The 22,121-nt window shown below is 54.3% G+C and overlaps 1 protein-coding gene across 1 annotated transcript in view; it reads left to right on the forward strand.

Moving 5' to 3' along the window:
• The window catches only part of ITPR1 (inositol 1,4,5-trisphosphate receptor type 1), a 174,669-nt gene extending 167,356 nt beyond the window's left edge, over positions 1-7,313 (forward strand). The window contains exons 57-58 of the mRNA XM_062008420.1: positions 1,001-1,162; positions 5,954-7,313. Coding sequence (XP_061864404.1) covers positions 1,001-1,162; positions 5,954-6,040 — 249 coding nt within the window. The 3' untranslated portion in view covers positions 6,041-7,313. The remainder of the gene's footprint in view (positions 1-1,000; positions 1,163-5,953) is intronic.
• Positions 7,314-22,121: the final 14,808 nt, after the last annotated feature.

A 22,121-nucleotide genomic window follows, 5' to 3' on the forward strand; every position in this document is an offset into this window, starting at 1 on the left:
GGACACTGTTAATCCAGGAGCCCACGACCATTTCACCTGCCTTGTTTGAAACATTACAGCTATTGCAGCGTCACCTGTGAGAGTGCACACATCCTGACCTCATCCAGAGTTAGCTGAACTTCCATTTCAGAGAGTATCTCCAGCGTGGGAGGAGAACCAGACTAGATAGGAAACCAGTTTGCTGGTGCAGTGTAAGGTGTCAAGATGTGGTACTCACCCCTCCTCCTCTTTTGTGGCTTTCTATTCCGCTCCTGCCTTTATTTTTAATGTCACTGCATGTATGTGAGTGTGTGTGTGAGCCCCTGGGGATATATTAGTAAAGCTGGGCACATGTCCACTGACCTTCCAGACTGTAACGTGGGGAATAACAGAGAACTTGCACACCCAAAGGAAAACTTTTCTAAGCACCTCCCTGTAAGTTGATCTGTGCCACACTTCGGCCTGAACCAGTCAGAATGGGATCTTTTCCCCCCCTTTTTCTCTATTTTCTTTGTCATTAAAAGCAAAGTATTTCAACCATGAAAGTACTTCCAGGTAGAGCGTGGTTTCTGTCATTAGAAAGCAGAGCCAAGCTTCGCTTGACCAAAACAGCAAACCAGCTTTATCAGCAGCAGATCTTCAACAAGGCCAGAGTGGGAGACTGTAAGATGGCAGCAGATAGCTAGTGCTGGAAAATGCTTCTCCAGACGTGGAATCTGAGCTGGTGTCACGTCCAGTGCCTGTGTATTGCACTGAAGTGTGGCTGAAGAAGAGATGGCTGAGGAGAGTGAGTTGCTGGAGAGGAAAAGCCAGCAATAAACAGCCTTAATTCTGGGTAGCTGTGTCTGAAGTGCCTCGTTGCCTCTAGCAGGCAGTTCTGAAAACTTTCCAGTGAGATGCAAATGAAAATAACTACAGAGCTTGTGTGTCAGAGTGGCAGCAAGATGTGTCTGCGCTCAGGCACTGGGCTGCAGGTTTTCATCTGCCAAATGCTGACTGTGAACTCGTGTGTGATTCTCAGGAGAGAAACCTGGACTGGTTCCCCCGCATGCGGGCCATGTCACTCGTGAGCAGCGACTCGGAGGGAGAGCAGAACGAGCTGAGGAACCTGCAGGAGAAGCTGGAGTCCACCATGAAGCTTGTGACCAACCTCTCTGGGCAGCTCTCAGAGCTCAAAGATCAGGTAAGGGAGGGCTGGCTGTGAGCATGTGGCTGCACACTGCTGTGGGCAGGACCAAGGACCTGCAGGCCCGGTGTGCAGAGCGGCCTTTTACAGCTCCACAGCTCCTGCAAACCCTGTGCAGAGCTTTTCTGAAGTAGCTCGTGCTTAGAAAAGAACAACTAAGCTGTCCTTCCCCAGCCCTGTGGCCCTGCTGACCTGCCTGGCACACAGGGAGCTGGGGGAGTCCAAAGCTGCTGCCTCCACAAAGGGAAAACCTGAGCTAGAAAAATCCAAGCTGCAGTTAGCCTGAAGCAGCCCTGGCCGGGACAGGGAGCGTGTGATGGTGTCGTTACAGGCTTTAACCCCCAGCCCTCAGCACCATCCTGCGAGGCAGAGGGTGTGATATTGACAGCAGTGCTGTGTTGCTGCACAGACCTCAAAACCCCCTGAGAAGCTGGAGAGATACTTGAGTGCTTACCTCGTGCTGCTGGTGCAGACAGCCTTTGGCTGCTGCCCTGCTGCAGCACAGACATGCCCACAGCAGTGTTTTGCATTGCAGCGTGTGCTGCTGCTGCTGCTGAGCACATGAAGGCTGCAGACACCTCTGAGGATCTGCAGCAAGAGCTTGAGGGCTTGGCTGAGGCTTGAGGGGATGGTGAGGTTGTTCCTAACCCCTCCCCAGCAGGGCCTTGGTGAAAGCTGCAGGGGCAGCAGCAGGGCTTTGTGTTGTCCATAGCGACTGCACCTGAACTGGCAGGTGGGAGCTGTTGTGGTGACTGCCTTGTCTTCATGGGTTACTAACCTGAGCTAGATGGTTCAGTTAGTCAAGTTTATCTAGACATTGGTACCAAATGGAATGAATTGCTGGCTTGCATGTGGTGGTGTCCCAGGGCGGTCGGTGGAGTGGCTCAGGGCAGGAACAGCCACGAGCTTTGGTCTGCTCCCTCTCAGGTGTGATGTGCAGCACAGCTGGCACAGCTCTTCCAGTGCCCAGCAGGCTGCTGCTGGCTGGGTAAGCCACTTATCTTGGTGGAGACAGGAGGCTCTGGAAGCCAGGAGTGGCTGAGCTGCCTTCCCCTCACGCCCTGTGTTTCTGATGGAGCCGGGCCCTTTGCCTCTGCGCCCCACGGAGCACAAGGAAGGGATTAAGGGCAGGATGGGGAGCAGCTAACCTCGCTGCTCTTGGCTGTAATTAGTTTTCAGACAGTGTGCTGTGGACCCCCTTGCTCCAGTAGGCTTTGAGGATGGGGAATAGAGGCAGTTGCTCTTTTGTCTGTGCTCTAGTACTTGCCTGGTAGCGGTTTTGCTTTTTTGCCTGGAAACAATTATCTTGAAGCATGTGTCTTGCGTGGTCCTGCCGAAGGCTCTGACTTAAAGTGCTCTGCAGTCACCAGGAGTCTTTCCATCGGCCTCAGCCAGCTCTGCAGCAGAAGGCATTTGCTTCTGAAGCTTGCAGCTCTTGGCTGACCAAGCACTGAAAACCTTTCTCGCTCTTTGTGAAAATAAGAATGGAGGATTTAGCTTTTAAAGAGCTATTTGACTGTAAAAGCAAAAGAGGAAACCAGCTTCATTAATGTTGTGATAGCTTTTAGGAATTCCCCTAAGTACCATTACTGAGAGCCCTGCTTAAGCTGCAGGATGCTCCAATTATGGGACAAAACCAGCACATCCCTCCTCCTGATCAGGAAAAGGAACTAACTCGGGGAACTTTTATTTGTGTTTATTTTCTTGTAATTAAATAAAGGGAAAGCTCTCATTCATTTGCCTTTCGAGCTTGTCAGGTTTCTGGAGACTGAAGCAGTCAGAAGCTGCAATCCAGCACGCCTGCTTTCACAAAGTGCTGCACCAAGAGCCATTAAAGTCTTGATCACTTTAATTCTCTGTGAAAAGATTACAACATAATAGTCTGCACCAGCAGGGGATTAGATGTAATCATCCAGAAGTCCCTTCCAGCACCCTCCTCCCAAGTCAGGGAGTGTGAGGCATCGGTGGCAGATGCTGGTCAGGACCCTGCCCTTGGGCAGCCGGACCCGTGTCCTCCCTTTGTGTCCCGCTGCTGGAGCTGCTGCCCAACTTGGCTTTATGGCAGCGGGCAGGGGCTGGTGTGGGGCAGCCCATGTGCTCCACACATGCCCCACTCCCTCCCAGCTCACCTTTGGAACAGGCCATGTGCTCCTGTGCCCTTACACACGGCTGCTGGCGCCTGCAGGTTGACTCAGAGGAACGTCAGGCCCTCTGGGTTCGTTGTTTTCTGCCGCCAGCGTTGCTCCCATAGCTGGCAGCTCCCCTGCAGCACCCTGTGCTGAGCTGGCACTGCCTTTTGGGCTCAGGTGTGCAGTTGCTGCAACTGTAAAGCCTTTGCAAGAGACTCACTCTCCAGGCAAAGGTGATGGAGATTAAAGTTGCTCCATCACGCAGCCCTGTGCCCTCTAGACAAGCGTTATGTACCCTGCAGGATTAATTACAGCAACATTGCCCTTGCAGTTCTCTCTCTGCTCTGTGCTCGGTTGCTTTAGTCTTCTTTTTTAAAAGGCACATCTCCTACAGACACCTGTCTGAGGGTGCTCCATCCCTTTTTCTACACAGTACCTGTGGCAGCCCCTTTTCACTGTTGTTTCTTTCCATTGTTGTGTGTGTCCCCTGCACCAGCTCCTTGGCTGTGTGAAGCCATGGCTCAGTTTGCTCACTGAAACTACTTAATGTGAACCAAGCCCTTGTTGCCTCTTTGCACTTCCAGCTCGTGGGTTATGGTAGAAACAGTTAAACCAAGTCCAGCTGGTTCTACAGGGCAGTAGCTGGTGTGTGTGGCAGAGAGGAGTGGGGTGGGAAGACCCTTCCCCTGCTCCCATTGAAGTGTTACAAGCCTTTTGTGGAAGTGGGCTCCCAGAAGTGTGGCATAGAGGAGTGGGGGTGCTGAGCTGTCCTGGTGAGGCTGTGGCATCTTCCTGGAAAGGTGAAACACCAGCTCTGCCTCCCCTGGGTCAGGCGCTGAGCGAGGCACCGTGCTGCAGTCCAGCTTCATTGTGGTTTCAAGAGGCATTACGGTATGTCAGCCCTTTCCCCCGGGCTGAGAGGGGTGTAATTAGACACGGGGAGGCTGAGTGAGAGCAGCAGTGTGCATGGTGCTGAGCGGCCCTGGGCTGTGGAGGAGCCTTGAGGAGGTGCTTTGTGAGCTGCAGCCCCGAGGTCAGAGGCCGGCTGCCCCTGTGCCAGAGGCAGGGATGCTGCTCACCATCACCCAAACTGGAGTCTTTAGGCAAATGCAAATGGACCAAATGTGAGAGCAGCCTCTCCCTTCCCCTGGAGTTACTTCCACAGCAGTTACAGTGGCTGATGTTTGTCGTTAAGTATCCAAAACTGGAAAAAATGAAGAGGGTGGGTGCAGATGTTTGAGGAGAGCTGCAGGGAACTGAGTGTTAATTCTCATAACAACAAATACTCTCAATTATCACAGAATCACAGAGTGAGGGGGGCTGGCAGGGCCCTGCAGAGCTGCCCCTGCCCCAGCCCCAGCCCCTGCTACAGCAGGTTCCCCTGGCTCAGGGGGCACAGGAACGTGTCCATGTGGGTTTGCAAACCTCCCGAGAAGGAGCCTCCACACCCTCCCTGGGCAGCCTGGGCCAGGGCTCCCTCACCTCAGCACCAAAGGACTTTCTCCTTGTGTTTCAGGGGAAGGTTTTGTGTTCCAGCTGATGTCCATCACCCCTTGTCCTGTCGCTGGACACTGCAGAAAAAAGATTCACCCCATCCTCCTGACACCCACCCTTTAGGGACTTTAAGTGTTGCTGAGATCCCCCCTCAGCCTTCTCTTCTGCAGGCTGCACAGCCCCAGGGCTCACAGCCTTATGCTTAAATGAGAACATCCTCAGGCAGCTCTCCCCGTGCAGGGGGCTGCTGCTGGTGGGTCCTGTGGAGCCTGCAGCAGAGGGGTAGGTGAGCGCCACCGAGCCGCCCGTGCACAACCGTGGTGCTGCGGGTGGGCGCCGGGCTCCCCTCGCCTCGGTGGCCCCGGGATGAGGCGCTGTCCTGGCATCCTCCTCAGCACGGCTGCTGCGAGCCGTCATCCCACGTGTGGGCCGCTCGGGAGCGGAGGAGCAGGGCTGCAGCTGTTTGCTGCCGGAGGCTCTGCCCACGCCGGGGCCGCTCCTGACGTGGCGCGGCGGCTTATGCAAGTCGGCAGAAACCTCCCGAGGGCCGGAGGGAAGAACCAAAAGGAGCGAGGACTTGGACTGTGGCCATTGTCCAATATCCGTCCTAAAAAGCGGCGATGGGCTTTCAGGTGACGGTTGCACCCATCGGGAGGAGGGCTCTTTTATCTGATGAGAAACGCCGCCAGAGGCTTGGCTGTCTGGCAGGGAGGAGGTTAACCTCCCGTCCTTGCCTCGCTCTTGGCTTTTGGCGGATGGGGAGGGCTGTTGGCTGGAGTGGATTCCAGCAAAGACAAGGGTATTCCCAGCCTGACTCGAGGGCTCGCCCCTTTATTCCGCCCTCCGTGTCTCGTCTGCGTTGGACGGCTTACAGAGCATTTCTGTCGGGAGGCTCCTGCGAGCTGCTCGCCCCGCCAGCGCCGCTGGCTGCCTGCCTGCCCCTGCTCCTGCCTCCAACCGGCAGCCCGCGCCGGGGCAGCGCGTGCTCAGCCCCGCGGGCAGCTCCTGCCGCGAGCGGGAGCCGGGGCCGCCGCAGCCCGTGTCCTCTCGCGTGGTGCCCGTCCAAAGCGGGTGTCGGAGGCCGGGAAGGCAGGGCCCGGGTCCTGGGGCGAGCTGACGCACAGGAAGCGTCTGGGCCTCATGAGCAAACCTTTGCCTTTTGCAGATGACGGAGCAGAGGAAGCAGAAGCAGCGCATCGGCCTCCTCGGGCACCCTCCGCCCGTGAATGTGAACCCGCAGCAGCCGGCCTAGGCCAGGGGAGCCCCTCGGCGCCTCCCAGCTCTGAGGCTGCTCCTGCCTGTGCTCGGGCCCTTTTGTAAATAACCTGTTTTTATACTGTATGTATATGACTGCTACTAGATACAGTTTGGGGCGTATGTGTCGCGGGACTGCTGGCACGGGACGGAGGTCGAACATGGTGCCAAACCTATCAAAATCGCCTAAAGGACTAAAGAGAGCACTTGAATTGCACTTGAAGAGAATTATTTGACTATGTGACATGTATTTTGTATTTAAAGAAAAAAGAGGAGAAATAGCCTAGCTAGTATTTATGTTTTTATACAATTGTGCAATATGAATTATGCAATCACAATCCCTTTGTAACTCCCGAGTGCCCTGAGGGGAGTGCACATCTTTGAACCTGGTGTGTTAGTACAATGTAATAAATGGTATCCAATTACAGGTGTAAATGAGGCTGCTGCAAAAGTGTGTTACTGGTGATTTTCTTCTTTTCATACCCTTGGACATTTTTGTACCATGTGTGTAAATACCTTGCGATGCCATGTCTGTTGCCTCTTCCTCCCGGAGACAGCGCTGGGAACGTGTGAGCTGTTACTTTGAAGCTTCCAGATGAGGAAAGCAAGAAGGTATATTTTTTTCCAAGTGACTTGTTGGAAGTGCTGAGGCTCACAAGAGCTCAGATACCAGGGTTTTTTAAAGCAAAGATTTCTTAAAGGGAACTTTTTATGCCAACTGCGGTTTGGGATGAGGATGCACTGCTGGTGAGCCGCTGCGGGCTGCTACGGCCCTTTCCTGCCACGACACTCAGCCCGTGGCGCGGGGCTGTCCCAGCTTTGCATTCTCAGCGTGTAGGATCCTTTCCTTCTATTTTTTCATTAGTAGACCTACGTGCCTGCTGAAGCTTTAGCACACAGGCGTTGCACCGACTGAGATGTGACCTATCCCGGTGGGCCTGTAGCTGAGCACTGGCGAGTGTAATGCTTGTGAGAGAGCCACTGGTTTGGGGTAGCTCTGTCCCACCCCTTCCTCTCTTCCCCCCTCCTCCCCATTCGGTCACTCTCTTTGGTTTCTGATTCTAGAGAGTATGAAAGGAAACTCGGTTTGTTTCTTTTTCTCTGAGCTGTTGCATAGTTTTATACATGGACCTCATTTTACAAGAGCTGACTTCTCTGCAATACTGTCTACAAAAAAGCAGAAAAAGGAGAAAAAAAAAAGAGTTACAGAGCTATGAAAATTTGTAAATGCATAAATATAGGTATTTAAATAAATGATGCTAAATACTCCACGGTCAGAGGCTGCTGGTGGTTTGTGTCCCCTCTCCCAGGTGGCGCGTGGCTGTGGTTGTGGCGTTGACCCTGCACCCCAGAGCTGAGCAGAGACCATGCAGGTGAGGATGGGGAGAGGAGGTAGGGCAGAGGTTGGTCTTCTAATGCTCTGGCAGTGAGGGGCACTGGTGTCCCAGGAGCCTCGTCTGCCAGCCCCACAGTTTTGGCCACTTCAGGCTCCCACCGCCGATATTTCTGGCTTGGCCTCCTCAGAGTGGAGCGTGCGAGAGTTATAAAATCCTGCTCCAGCTGCAAGTGTGGTGTGTGCAGGAGCCTTGCTGATGATGTGTATTTGATTAAGATGTAGCAGGAACTACCTGGTACAATTAATCATCTTTAATCTCTGGTAAGTGCACACAGTGTCTGCAAAGGGTGAGTCTCCCTGCACACACAGGTCATTGTGAAACATCACAGCCAGTGCATCTGAGGGGGAGGGCGGGCGGGCAGCCTGACCTGCACTGATCTCCAGGCCAGAGATTGATCGGGGAGGTTGTGACTTGTTAATGACCCGTGATGTCCATCCACATCCCGGTAAATGTGCCTTCCTCCCCTTCGCAGCCGCCGGCCCCGAGCGAGGTGTGTGCAGGGAGAGTGACGGATGCGACTGCCAGTGGGGTTGTGCAATGAAGGAGCAGGATTTCATTTTCTCTCAGCAGCACAGACACGTATCTGACTCACTCCTTCCCTTCGTGCCATCCAGGGATAAGCAGACACACAAATCTGTCAGGCTTCCCGGAGTCCCCGCCAGGCAGGTGAGAGGGAGGAGGCTGCAGCCGCAGCCATGGGCACCACTGCTTCCTCTTTTACCTTAAAAAGGCAAAACACGGGATGCTTCAGCAAAAGCACAAGCTCTGTGCAGTGACCTGTGTGCAGTTCTGGTGTGTTCAGTGGGGTTGTCCTTCCCTGGGAGGTGTGGGGAGATGCAAAAAGCAGCAGAGGTGTTTTTCCTGCCTGTAGTGCAGCTGCAGTGCCGTGACTGAGGTGCAGCAGAACCACCCGGCCCGTGGTCACAAGGAGCTGTGGTGTGGGGCAGGGGCTGGCTCAGGGCTTTGGCTCCACGGGCTTTGCCACTTCTTCCCTTCCAGGCTGCAGCAGCTCCTGGCCAGCAGAGGAAACCTGCTGTCTTCCTGCCCTCAAACAGGTCATTCACTGCTGCAGGTTCATGGCTGCAGTGAAACCTCATCCCCAGCTGCCACAGGCTGACTCTCATTTCCTCTGGCACTACGTTCTTCAATCCTTTTTCTGGTGGCTCTTTCTGCCTTGGATCACTCTGGATGTGTGAACATCCCTGGCCGTGGTGGCCAGGGAGGTGAGGGATGGGGAAAGGCCTCTTCTGGCTGGCAGCAGTTTTGACCTTGCAGATTTGAGGTTAAAGCCTAAGGGCTTTCCCATTTTGGGCTGAGATCCAGCACCTTGTGGCAACTTGTCAGTGATCTCAAGGAAAAGCTGTGTGAGGGATCTGCTGAAATGCCCCATTTCAGGTATTTCCCTCAAAGGCTGGATCTCTCTTGAATCACAGAGCTTTATTAACAATTTGTAGACTCCAAAGCAGGGGAAAACCACTCCAGAACCTGAACTCAGAATCTCACAATGCCCTTTGGCACCAGCCTGGCTGGTGGGGCAGAGGCAGGGAGCTGGTGGGGCAGGGACCCACTGGAGGAGGAGGTCCAGGGGGGCCACCACTGAGGTGGGGGATGCTGGGGAAGGAGATTGCTCACTCCCAGATCCAGGACAGGGTGTGAACACATGAAGTGTGTGCTCTGCTCCGGCCAGTGCTCCTAAAGCCCTGCTGGAGGGTCCTCTGCTTTGGTCTGACGTTCAGAGGTGGTGTAGGTGTGGCAGGGGGCAAAGCAAGGAGGATTGTTGCGTTTGGGAGTGACTTGTGAGGAACTGGGAGCGTGTAGCCTGGAAAACAGGGACGGAGGAAGGGAGATGTCCCAGGACTGTCAGAGCAAAGGCACTATGTGCCGAGGATCCAAGGGGCAGGAACTGCTCAACTGAGCCCAGAGTTTTGGGTCCTACGTGGTGTGGGAGCTTTTTGGCTCTAAAAACTCTTCCCTGAGCTGCAGCAGAGTTACCAATTCAGTGGCCCTGGCAGGAGGCAGAGTAAGGAGGGGACTGAAGCTGGGGGTTGCCACCTGCCTCCTGCACCCGAGAGCTCCCTCGGCAGCAGGCTTCAGCGGGACTGCTGCGTGTTAAAGTTTGGCAAGGTGATTATTTTGTCTGTTAAATAAGAACTTTTGTTTGGAGGTGAAAATGAAAGTGACCTTCCAAAGAAGGAACAAAAAGACTCTACCAATTTTGCTAATAATGGGAAGTCCTGGAGGGGAAGGATCCCCGTGTATTCTCCAATTTGCATGAATGGCTGAGCCTGTGGATGAGAACTTTGCTGGCTAATGAAGCAGGTGACGTGCTCATCAAGGCAATGCAAATACCTGCTCCCAAAGCAGAGCCGTGGCCCCCAGCCTGCCACAATGGCACATTCAAGCCTCGTCCTCAGTTTTTGCAGCAAATTGGCAGAGGGCAGGACAAAGGAGCGGGATTACAGCCTCGGTGCTCGCGGCGGGGCCTCGCCGTGGGGCGTGTGCTGGAGACCTCCTTACAGAATGGGGTCTTGATTGATACCGTGTTGGGGAAGTCATAATATAGCTCCATGTAACGATTCAACTTGCCTCCCAGAATGGGAAATGCTCCTACACACACGCTTAATAGGGTTTTTTAAATTGCCCATTGTATTTCTGAACAAGAGAAACTTATTTGGAGTGCTTTCCCTTTCACATTTCCAACACAAGCACCTGGAGACGTTGCCGTGTGTGTTCCTCGCACTGCTGCAGACCCAGGCAGCTGCAGCATCTCCCAAAGCAAGGTGTTGGAGGGATGCCTGTGATGTGTCCCCATGCCAAAACACCCAAAGGAAGCACTGCACCAAGGAGCTGCTGCAGCAGCGCAGGGCACAATGGGGCCAGAACCCTACCTGTGACTGATGTGGGTGACTCTGTGTTTTAACTGGAGCCTGCCTGGCTCTGAGCCAGGTTCTGTGATAGACGTTGAGTCCTGAACTGCGAGTTTTCTGTCCCTGAATGGTGAGTGTAACCTTTAGATTCAATGTGGTGCGTTGACTGTTACAGACAGACCCACGTTGGTGTCTTTGGGCTCGGTCAGCAGGAGATGTTCCTGTTTGGAGTGAAATCAGTGCAAATACTCCACCTGTGTCAAACTGGCATTGTAACTTCAGACAGAAGGAATAACTTGTGGAGAGATGCCATACTCCTGTGTCCAGCTTTCTTATTTACTACCTTTCCAACCTTCTTTCAGACTAAACACGTTAATGAGATGAATGTCAAAGCCACCCACAATAAACCGAGTTGTCCCATGCAGTAGGCCCATGTTGATTTGTTTTTAGTAACAGGCAAGGATGCTGGAAAACCCCGATAAAGATTTCATTTTTAACAAAAAGTACCAAAAACTCCACCAGTTTTGCATCACAAAGTAGTGGTTAAAGTAAAGATTTGAGTAAAGCAGCATGTCTGTGGTTTTTGTGGGCGGATGCATCTCGGAATGACTATCAATCAGTCAGGGGAGATCTGCATGTCATCCCTGCCTATGACAAGCAGAAGCTGCAGTGACAAACATCTTTCCAGCACTGGGCCGTGGCGCTGAGCCTCGCTCCCCTCCTGCCATCCATAGCAGCAACCTCTTGTCAGCACGTAGCCTTGTCACCCACTGGGGCTTTTTTTTTTTCTCTAAACCAAGGCAAACTGAGGAAGGAAAGACAAATATGGAGCAGTACTCTCAAGATGCAATCAAACACCGCTGCCAGCGTGCTTAGTCATACAGAAATCCAGCTCCGATAGGCAGAGGGGAGATGCCAGGCTCAGCAGCTGTATTAGGCCACCTAACCCACTTCTGGCACAGCCTGATGAGTTTTTGTGATGCCCCTCTGCTGCTGTTGTGTGTGTGTGGGACGCTTGGAAATGAAATTATGTCAGGCTGGGGGTTAGAATAAAAGATGACAACAACTCTTTGACCAAATCAAAGTAACTCTGGGGAAGGCTGAACACAGATAGAATTGGAATTGCACCTAGAAAAGCCTGTAGGAAGAAACCAGAAAGCACCTACCTCAAAAATGATCATCAGAGGGGAAAAGCACCCTGTGCCCAGCTGAAGTCACAGTCCCAGGATGCATTTACACTCTGTGTGAAAACAAGCTGATGGTGGGATAAAGGCAGGTGCTTGCTGGAGCACCACACAGCAGGAACAGCCAGACCTGCTCCACATCAGCCTTTCCATCCAGAGGGGCCATTGTCCTGCAGATCCATCTCTCAGCTTTCTCACTCTTTAGCCCTACTCAGCTGGCTCTGCTCAGGGGAGACACAAGCCCTCTCTGCAACTCCCTGACGGGAGACAGTAGTGAGATGGGGATCTGTTTCTTCTCCCTGGTAACGAGTGAAAGGACAAGAGAAAACAGTCCCAAGTTGTTCCAGGGGAGGCTGAGGCTGGAGCTGAGGCAGAACTGTTTCCCTGAGAGGGGTGTCACCCCTGTGCCAGGCTGCCCAGGGAGCTGGGGGAGTGCCCAGCCCTGGAGGGATCCCAAAGCCGTGGTGCTGAGGGCTGTGGGGCAGTGCTGGGCTGGGCAGGGTGAGGGGAGGGCTTAGACTCGATGACCTGAAAGGTCTTTTCCAACTGAAGTGTTTCTCTGATTCTATGACACGTGGTCCTTATTCCCTTTTTTCTGACCTTTCTCTCTGTTGTCTCATTTCAGGAATGACTTTGCAGCTCTCCTTGCCCAGAGTCCTTCCCCTGGCTGGAGATGGTACCCGGTCCCCTGGGGAAGGGCAGAAGCGAAGCCTCTTCCTGGGGGTTATCGAGACAACAGGTTTGTTTTCACTTTCCTATGCTAGTGCCAAGTAAACACACCGAGCACTAAATCTGAAGGCAGCAAAGAGTGGAATTGTGTATCTGTTCCATGTTTCAATATCACTCTGAAGATAGTGGAGATGCTGTTCTGATTTCCATTTTTGCCTGTGTCCATAATACCGTTTTCACGCATCAGAGATGGAAACACAATCTGTCAAGTCTGTAAGAAACTTTTACTTAGGAATGATGAGAGTAAACATGGTGTACAACTCAGATACAGAATGAGAATATCCCCTCGCTGTTAGCATACTTGGAAAGGAGTTAAAAATTGCAGCTTGCCTCTGTTTACACACCACGGGAGTTTTCACATCAGTTTAATCACAGGATGATTCATTATTCGTAGATCAGAAGAACCATGACAACCCAGTAGCACAACTACCTGCAGGATCTGCATTACAGAGTATCTCCCCGTGGTTCCCGTGTCCAGCCCCATGACTGGGGGTGAGCTGCCCCACATTTTCCAGAAGAACATCTCCCCGGCATGGTAAGTTTGGTGTCAGCCTTTGCAACATCTGTCAGTAGCTGGACTTAACTGCCTTTATTTCTAATTTCTGTAGCCACTGAGTGCCATTCAAGTATGAAAGGTCACCTCAGCAGCTGGGAGATGTGCAGAGCACAGTCTGGATTGTGCCTGTTAGATCTGGAGAGCACTGAGCTATCTAAACCCAAAATGCAGATCCTTGGAAACCCAGACTCACCCTGAAGACAGCCCAAAACCTGTGGCTGCTGTGTGTCTGGAAGAAGCCAGGACTAGATCTGTGCCAAACCGCCCTCCCCCAGGCACGGCCAGACGCTGATGGGCTGGTCCTGAAGGCTGCTGTGCCTCTGACCCAAAGGTGTGCCTTTGTGCCTGGCAACGAGGCAGCACCCTTTTCCCTTCCTGAAACCTAGCAAGGGTGAGGAACAGAAGGAAATGGTGGCCTCCAAAACCTGCTCAATGTAAATGCTGGGAAGAGAGGTGGAAATGCAGGTTCCTTGCAGTGCCTTTGATGTCGGTGCTATCACGGCTGCTCCTGAGTTTCCTCCTGGCCTCCTGGAGCCAATAGCACCGGTGCAGAGGACACCTGGGATGGAAGGCCCTGCAGGAGGGGGACATGCCTTGCAGCACCCCACACACAACACACTGTTTTCTGAGGGAATGTTCTACCAACTAACAATTAGTCCTCAGTGATGCCAGTGAGAAACGGCCACAGGAACTTTCTGCCAAGGGGCAAGCGGCGGGTGCTGCTGTGTCTGGACAGTGCTCATTTTGTCAGGCACCAGCCAAGGCTGCAGGCAGTGCCCCGGGGCAAGGAGGCACTGTGGGAAATGCTGAGGGGCCTGGGTAGTCTGAGCAAAGGCAGGTGGGGCTCAGGGTGAGCAGGGACTTGTGTCAGGCTGTTGGTGCTGACTCAGCCCATGTCACACACAGCCTCTCTGGCAGTGAGCTGACAGAAAAGCCACACCATGTCCTGTGAGTCCCTGCCCAGCTCCCAAATAATCCCTCCAGCTCTGAATACTTATGTATTGCCATCCTTGGGACAATCCTGGTTTGACACCCTGTGGGCATCCAAGCCCTCAACCGTCCCTCCATGTGAGCTGACCTTTTCAGAGCTAGGATGGGGTCTTTTTGTGGGTCCAGTACTCAGTCTGACAGTATGGTAGGGAAGAGTCTCGCTCCTTTCCCACATCCCCATCCCGAGCGATCGGAATTGTAAAGCATGCGTGTGAACATCCGCAGTGGTGCCCCCTAAGCTGTCTCTTTGGGACAGCAGGGTTATCTCAGCCTATGCCAAAACCAAAGCTTGTACAGCAGAAAAATAAAGAGGCAGGATGTTAAATTTTCCTGAATCAAACGCCCAGAGGTGGTGCGCGGAATCACGCAACAACAAGCCGGGCAGACGGAGTGAATCAGAGGGAGCAGTGACAGCGTGGAGGAGGAAAGCCCAGGTGGCAGCCGGCCAGGCTGAGGCATTGCTCCTGCTGCGTGCGGCCCTGCAGCACCCTGCCCACCCTCTCAGCCAGAGAGGAACAGCAGCGGGCAGCTGGCGGCCAGCAGCCTCCCTTTGGGGTGACTCTTCATTGCTGCCGTGTTTGGGCTTGCAGGGGGCAGAGCCGTGATTCAAGGCTGTCACAAATGACGAGGCAGCACCCACGACGAGTAACTGTGTATTAACAGATGAGAGATCTGAGGCTGCCACCTCCAGAAAGGAAAAGCACCTGGTTTCAGTTGTGGGTGCCCTGGGGCGCGTGGCTGTGGAGCGGGCACGGCTCTTCCCCCTCTGGCAGTTCCCTCCCGGCTGCACATGAGGCCGGGGCCTGTCCCCGTGAGCTGCTCACGCTCTGCACAGCTGCTGGCCCGGCTCCTCACCCTCCTGCACCGTGGTTGTGGAACTATGGGGTGACTGGTGGCTATCAGTGACTGCCCTCTCAGTGCATTCAGCCCTCACTCTGCCATTTGGGGGGCTGAACTGAGACTTTTAACTCAAAGTCAAGACGTAACCGATATAAACCATCAATCCTGCTTCAGTCGATACAGTGCAGCCTTTTACTGTCCATCCTGATAAGCGTGTGTGAAGCTTCTGGGAGGGGCCAGCAAAGGAGAAGGCCCTTTGTGCTGTGCTGCTGCTGAGGAGCCTGTCCCTCCACAGCAGCACTGACCGTGAAGGTTAAATCTGCCACAGCCCGTTGTACCCAGCGGGCCCTGCTTGGCTGGGCTCTGCAGCCCCATCGCCACTGACCCCGTGACAATGAGGTAATGTCTCTGACTCCCGGGTCAGATAAATGCTGCTCATTTTATAACCACCAGACATGTTACTGAAAAACAGATAGGAAACAAAAAGTCCCATGATCAGTAGAATATAAACTCTACTACAGCTGTTACTCCTGCCCTTCATTTGAATGCTCAGGGGCTTTTCTCTCAACACCTACTTAGAGTCAGAGCCCTGGCCCAGCCTCCAGCCAGGGATGCTTCTCCTCCAGCCTCTCCCTCAGGTGGGGGTGGGAAACTGCCAGGACGATGCAGGAGTAGAAAGATGCCATGGGTAAGAAACAAGGCGGCTGAAGGTTACATTCTAAACCCCAGTGCCCATGGGATGACGTGCTGCCTAAGCCACCAGACCAAGCCAGACAGCAGGAATGTAAGGCAAGAGCCGTGCCAGGCACCGACAACCAACAGCCCTCCCCCAGGTTCAAGGGAGTTGGCAAAGCACCTCTGCATGCCACGAGGCAGCGCCAGCCTTAAGGCTGCGGGTTGGAGTCCTGCTGCTGTGGCCACGCTCTCAGCCCAAAGTCCTTGTTCCCACCTCACTCCCTCTGCCCCGCTGTAGCTCCGGAGCCTTTGAAGATAAATGGCCAAGTGACGCCAGAGTGACAGTGAGGACTTTGCCCCGCTCCTGAGAGCAGGCAGAGTACCCATGGGACACAGGCAACCACGAGTACGGGCACACGGCAGAGCCACACGACACCCATAACCCTCGCCCCAAATCCATCCCTCACCCAAACCCCTCTGAGCGAGGCCACGCCGCTCCCAGGGAGACGGGCAGGGGCGTTGCACACAGAGCTGACAGTTGCTTGTGTGCAGAAGGACAGCAGCAGCGCTCCCCACCAGCGCCCCAAGCACCCTCCAGCACCGTTCTGCACGCTGGGCCCTGGGGAAGCCAGGCTTAGGACCAGCCCAAGCAATGGGTACACGGTTAAAACACAGCCTCTGCAGAGGAACCCCAGCAGGCTGAGAGAAATTAGCTCTTAAATACTCCTCTCCTCCCCATTGATACACTGCTATTTCACCTCAACTGCACCCTGAGCCGGGTTTGCCCCTGCCCAGGTTTTGACCTGCTCTGCTCTGCCTTTCATTTTAACAACTTGGGGACTTTTTTTTTCTTAAGCTCTTGAAAGACACTGAGAGGAAAAATATTTTTGCTGTTCCTTACCTGGTATTTACAACAATTTAGGCTTTTTAAGTGCTTAATTTAAATTGTTAATCCTAAAGTGTTTATCTTGCCTTGCTATACTGTCTGCGACATTCCACACAGAACTCAAACGCCACAGGGTGATTTTTTTTTGTCCTTTTTTCCCTTCCCTCGTGTTAGTTTTCAGGTCACACTTTAAATTAATGGTTTTTTCCCTTCTCTGGCCATGACTCAACAGTGCTCATTTGCATTGGCCTGACACTTTGCATACAAGCTGCACAGAAGCTACTTAAACACGGAAGGGTCAAACGTTTTGGAGACCTTCTCATCCATTCCTGTGCCACCGCTTTTATGTGCGTGTTCTGGTGGGAAGGGAGATTCCTGGCGTGGGCTGCTACAGACTGACACCCCGTTTCTCCACATAACCACCACCTCTCTGCACCTGCACCGTTGCCACTTGGATTTGCCGTCTCTCGCGCCATCAAAAAGGGTTTCCTGCTCCATACGGAGATGCATGACTTTGATCTGCTTTTTCAGAACCAGAATTGCGATTAGAAATGTTAAGAGTTTGTCTTCTGTAGATGCGAACGGCTCTAGAGAAGGAGTTTTGTGTCCCTGTGCATCAAGGCTGCTTTGTTCCGGCTGTCTGGCACTCTTGGCTCTCAGTCACTTTGCTGGTGGGAAGGCGCCGGGGCACCCGCAGAGCGGCTGGTGCCCGACTCCAGGGTGAGTCTGAGCACAGCCTCGTCAGTCCTGCCTCGTTTCCTTGCACAGCATCACCAATTCTAGTCCCTGCAAACACACCTATTATAAAAAGTGGCTGTCAAGTAGAACTGGTACAATTAAACCAAAATGCCTTTGGAAAAGTCACTGGCGCTTACCGTAACCCTTCGCTGAAAGGCTTTAAAAGACAGCTTTGATATAAGTATCCCCACGTAGCACTGAACTTCCTCTTCACAACAGGCATTTACCTCACAAAACCTCTCCAAAAGGAGCTTTCTTAACGCTGCAGTAACAGGGAAAAGCATCAGAGTAACCTCAGCTCTTTACGCCTGGGTTCAGTGAGCAGTAGGCGGGAGGGGGGCCTCTGTCCAGCACCGCCTGGCAGCCCCAGCAGCAAGGACTGTGCCTGGGAGCAGCGTGAGCTGAGAGCCCAGCGCCTCCCAGCCCGCTGATGGGCATTTCAAACGGGAAAGGCGCTGGCCATTCCTTCACAAACCCCTCCATGTCCCGGTCGTGTGAAAGCACGGCAGCAACCCTTTTCCCTCTTGGCTCGGCACAGCCTGTATGTCTGACTTTAAAGATGACTGTGCCGGGTTTTTGGTGTTCATTTGGTTCTGGTTAACGGGAACAAACCGGTTTGAGCTACGTGAGGTACCGTTTTACGGAGAGATGATGTCAAAGCCTCAGTGCTGAACGAGGTTTCCACAAGGCAGAGGTTATAGACGAAGCATCTTTTATTTAAGAGGTGGAACAAGATTGGGTTTTTTTGTTGCAGGGTTCTGTCGGGGAAATGCAATACCTACAGCAGATTAGCAGGCACTGAATTATCAACCCTGAAAGGTTTCTTTCTTAAAGGAAACGAGGCATTGATTGAGCAGCGGTGCTAAATTACCAGCTTCTGCTGAGCCACGCTAATGCATCAGCTGGGGCACAGGCAGCAGTTACGACCAGCCCGGGTTGCCACTAATGGACACTGGCACATGGACACGGGGCTGTGGCCATAAATCTCCTGTTAGGTTCCCGATAGACGAGCCCTACTGCAATATAAGGGCTGAGTCTGGAAAAACCACCCCACCTTTGCAAGCCGGAGTCAGTGGATCAGTTAGACTCCCAAGTAAATGCCATCCTGCTCTGATAAATAACAAACTGCAGGCACCAGCCTGAGAAACAGGTCCTTTGCATGAATAAGTGAAAAACCTTTACGTAGAAAATTAACTGGAAGGTTTCAAGAAGCAGGGATGATATTTTCTGCACAGTGAAGCTCTAACTGAACCTTTTTATTGGGAAACTAAAACCAAATGTAATTACAGGGGTAACATTTGAATATTATGCAAGTGCATGCTCAGGCCTTTGGGAAAGAACAAGGTTTCACATGTTCTTCTATTTTAAATGCCTGCAGCACCTCCCGAAATCTCTGGGGAATGCGCTTAGCAAAAGGTGAGCTCAACATTTCCAGAGTAACACACTGTGCACGGCTGTACTCGGGAATTAAAGCTGTGCCCGTGCTCAGCACAACCTGCACGTTCTCGGGAGCCCGGCTGGGTTTGGCAGCGCTGCGATGTGACATTTCCTCCTCTGTGCGCCGTCGGTCAGACGATTCCATGGTTCAGCCACTTCGTAAGATTCAAATGAAGCCGTGTTTGTTTTCTCTTAGAATGGGTGCAGACGGCTGGGCTGATGGAAAAGCCTGCAGCGGACTCAAGAAGCTGCAGTGCAGCAGTGGCTACCTGCCTGGTTATTGCCTTATTGTATTCCCCCCCCCATTAAAAAAGGCACCAGACCGACTACCAGAGGTCATCTGAAACCCGCCTGCTCTTCTTTGCCGCCCAGGCTAACCACATCCTGGCACAACAGCGGCATTTCCCAGGCAGACAACGGGGACTCGCTGGCACAGCCGAGGCCGCCCCGGACGGGTCATGGCAGGGGCCGGGGTGGAGGTTTTTTCCCCCCTTTTCGCTTCCCTCCAGCAGCAGCCCGGCCCTGCCCCCGGCCCCCCCGCGCCGCCCCCGGGGCGGAGGAACGGGCTGGAAAGCCCCGCGGCAGCCGGTGCCAGCCGCCATCGGGGGCAGGGAGCGGCAGGAAGGCCGGCGGACACGGGCGGGCTGCGCTGCCCGCGGGGGAGGCCCTGGCTGCCGGCCCGCCAGCGACACGCCTTGGCCGCCCGCCCGGCCCCGTGCGGCTCAGGCGCGGCCGGGCCGGGCCGGGCCGGGGCCGGGGCCGGGGCGGGGAGGCGGCGCTGCCCGGCGGGGGCGGCCCCGCGCACGTTCCGCTCCGCATGGCCCGGCCGGGCCCGCCCCGCACGCGGCGCCGCACGCTGAAGCCGCCCGGCCCCGGCCCTGGCCCCGGGGGTGGCCTGGCGGCGGGGCAGCGCGGCTGGAGCCCTGCCGTGCTTCCAGGAGCCCGTTCAAACCCCTCGTTTGCCGTATGGGCCCGAGCCCCGCGTCCCGCTGCGGTTGGCGTGCGGGTGGCAGTTACCTCACCCCCATCCCGCCGCCTTCCGCAGAAGTGTGGGCAGAAGGGGGGTGTGTGGGGCCTGGCAGCATTCCAGCCGCTGCATGGCTCCCTGCTACGGTAGCGCTGTGGGAACGATGTGAAATGGACTGCGTTTCCTTGTTGACACCTACACGATGTGTGAGCCTCCTGCGGGGACTCACCCCATGGGCCAGCTTGGCCGAAGCCTCCAGGTCTGGTGACAGCCGGAGCCCACCTGCCCCTCGCCCTGCCCGCGGCCCGTCCCCACCTACACGGCTCTCGGGGCTTTTTATTTCTCCACCTGCGCACAACGGCTGGCACAGCGGAGCCCCAAACGCACTGACACGAAACAGTCTGAAAAGGCCACTTCTGTGGTTGTGAAATCCAGGGCTGAAAAGTGAAGGGTTGCCTGTGCAAAAAGAACCCAGCTTGTCTTTGGGCATGAACTAGAAGCCTTGACTGATCTGCTTTTCGCACAGGAGCTCTGTCTGCTCGGGTGAGCGGAGTGGGTGGTATTTGCTTCATGAGCAATTTGGTGTTCTGCTTTGCCTTCGTTATCCTTAAAAGCCCCATGTACCTCAAACCCAGCTCAGGGGCCCCGCTGTTGTGCCATTACATCTGTCAGCAGAGGCAGGAGGTGTTGCCAGGAGGTTTCGTGGACACTTCCAGATGGCAAAGGAGTGCCAGGACTCAAAAGCCTTAGGATCTGCTCCAGGCTCTGAAAGGGATTAGCCAGACACCGGCCTTGGGGGCATCAGGAATCTGTCCTTCAGGCTGGTCCTGTCTCTTTCCCATCGGGGCTGCTTGTGCTAACCGCCTGGCCTGGCCACTCCCCGTCCCCTTGCTGTTCCTTCCACTCCCCACCAGCTTCTGGAATATGAGTTTGTGGGACAACGAGCTGCAGTTCCTTAAACACAAGTCCAGCCTTTGTCCTCCCAGCTCTCAAACAGGGCAGCTTCCACCCCCAAAGGTCACTGAGAACATAACACGGTTAAACGCCCCATCTTCAGTCTGACTGCCTGGACCGAGTCCAGACCACAGCAACTCACATCTGCAGTTGCAGAGAAGATCCCACCGAGCCTCACATAGATTAAACCTTTGGGGAATTTAGCAGGGAGCATCTCATAAACCTCAGCTGAGACAATGTGTGAGCTACAGCTTCTCAGAAGCCTGTTGCCTGTCCACAGGCAGATTGCTTCATGGTTAAGATGGCAAAGCCCACCCTTGCCTCCACTGGCGGGATTCAGGCTGCAATCCCAGGTTAGGCCTCTTCACACTGAATGATTTTAGCATGAATAAAAGCTGCCCACCCCCTGCTGCTTCCTCGGGGGAAACAGCCAGTGATGCTTTTCAAAGTTGTAATCACCCTAAGGCAGGGGTTTTATGGCGGGAAGGGTTGGACAACCTTTGTGATAGGTGCCCCGCTCCTGCCTGGAGTGCTCGTGGAGGCAATAAGAGCAGGGCGGCACACTAAAGGTGTGCGTGGGCTCCTGAGATAAACGTCTGCAAGGGAAGTTCAGTCGCAGTGCTTTCTGTGACCTCAGAAACCTGAACAACAGGCACCATGCAAGGAATGACCCGGATTGCGTGGCAGCCAGCAGCGAGTTCAGAGTCCACCAGCGAGTGGTTGTGCTCGGGAGGCAGCGCTGCCGTGACCTCTGCCTCTGTCCGTCTCCCCACCAAGCCGCTCTGGGCCGGGACGCAGCGACTCCGAGCTGCACGGCTGCAAGTTGATAAAACAGGTAGTTAGGAGTGAGAGATGCAACTGTCCCAGCTGGGAGAGAATTAGCAGCGTTACATCCCGGGCAGGAGCATAGTGGTGTGAGGGAGAGAGGGGAGGATGGAGGGAGGCAGGAGGACACTGAAGGGAGCACCTGAGTGGAATTTTCAGCCACTCAGGCGAGCAGCAGCCTCCTGGCTTTGCAAGGAATGAGCTTTCCTTGGTGCCACGGTTCACAAACGCCTTGTCAGGGAACAGAAGCGTTTAATAAGAACCATTCTTTAAAGCCAAGGCCTTGTGTTCTGCTGGAGGTTGGCTGAGTGTCCCCGCTGAAGTGAACAATGGGTTAAATCAATCCCAGGTCTAACTGCTGAATTAGGACAGTGAATTACGTGGGAGCTGTGTAAGGGCCAAGCTGTGCAGAATTCTAGAGAAAGTACCAACTGAAACTTCTGAGCCTGTGTCACTGGAGAGGTGTGAGTCAGGGAGAACCCCAGGGAGCCTCTGGCTGGGTGTGTGGTTGCAGGGAGCCGCGGTCCCGGTACGCCCGGCCGTGCCAGGCAGGGACAGGTGCCCTTCCTGGGCAGGCAGCGGGTGTTTGCTGGAGGCCTCTGTCACAAGGCCATGGCACAGCAGCCGTGCTCCCAGTCTCCCCAGGAGGTGAGGCCGTCACGCTGCTGCCTGCCAGGGCACATCCTCAGCGGGAGCAGTCGGCGTGACAGCGCTGGTACCAGGATACCACCCCAAATTCAGCCTCGGGTTTAGTATTCTGGGCAATCTGCTAAAACCCCCTGTGAAGCATGGGTGTCAATGTGCATTCCTGCCCATGATTTGTGTGCTGGGGCTGGCTGTCAGCTGCCGCTGGGCAGTGACTCCCTGCACCCGGGCACGAGCCTGACAGAGGCTGCTGTGGATCAGCCCTGGAGGTCCATCAGTCAGAGCTATAAATACATTGGAGCTGGAGTGTGGTGGAGGAGATAAATCTTCATACAACCGTATGTTTTCACAGAACAAGATGCAGCCGCCCCTTCTCAGTGTCCAGCTCT

This window comes from Colius striatus, chromosome 15, assembly GCF_028858725.1.
Source record: "Colius striatus isolate bColStr4 chromosome 15, bColStr4.1.hap1, whole genome shotgun sequence".
Classification (NCBI taxonomy): domain Eukaryota; kingdom Metazoa; phylum Chordata; class Aves; order Coliiformes; family Coliidae; genus Colius; species Colius striatus.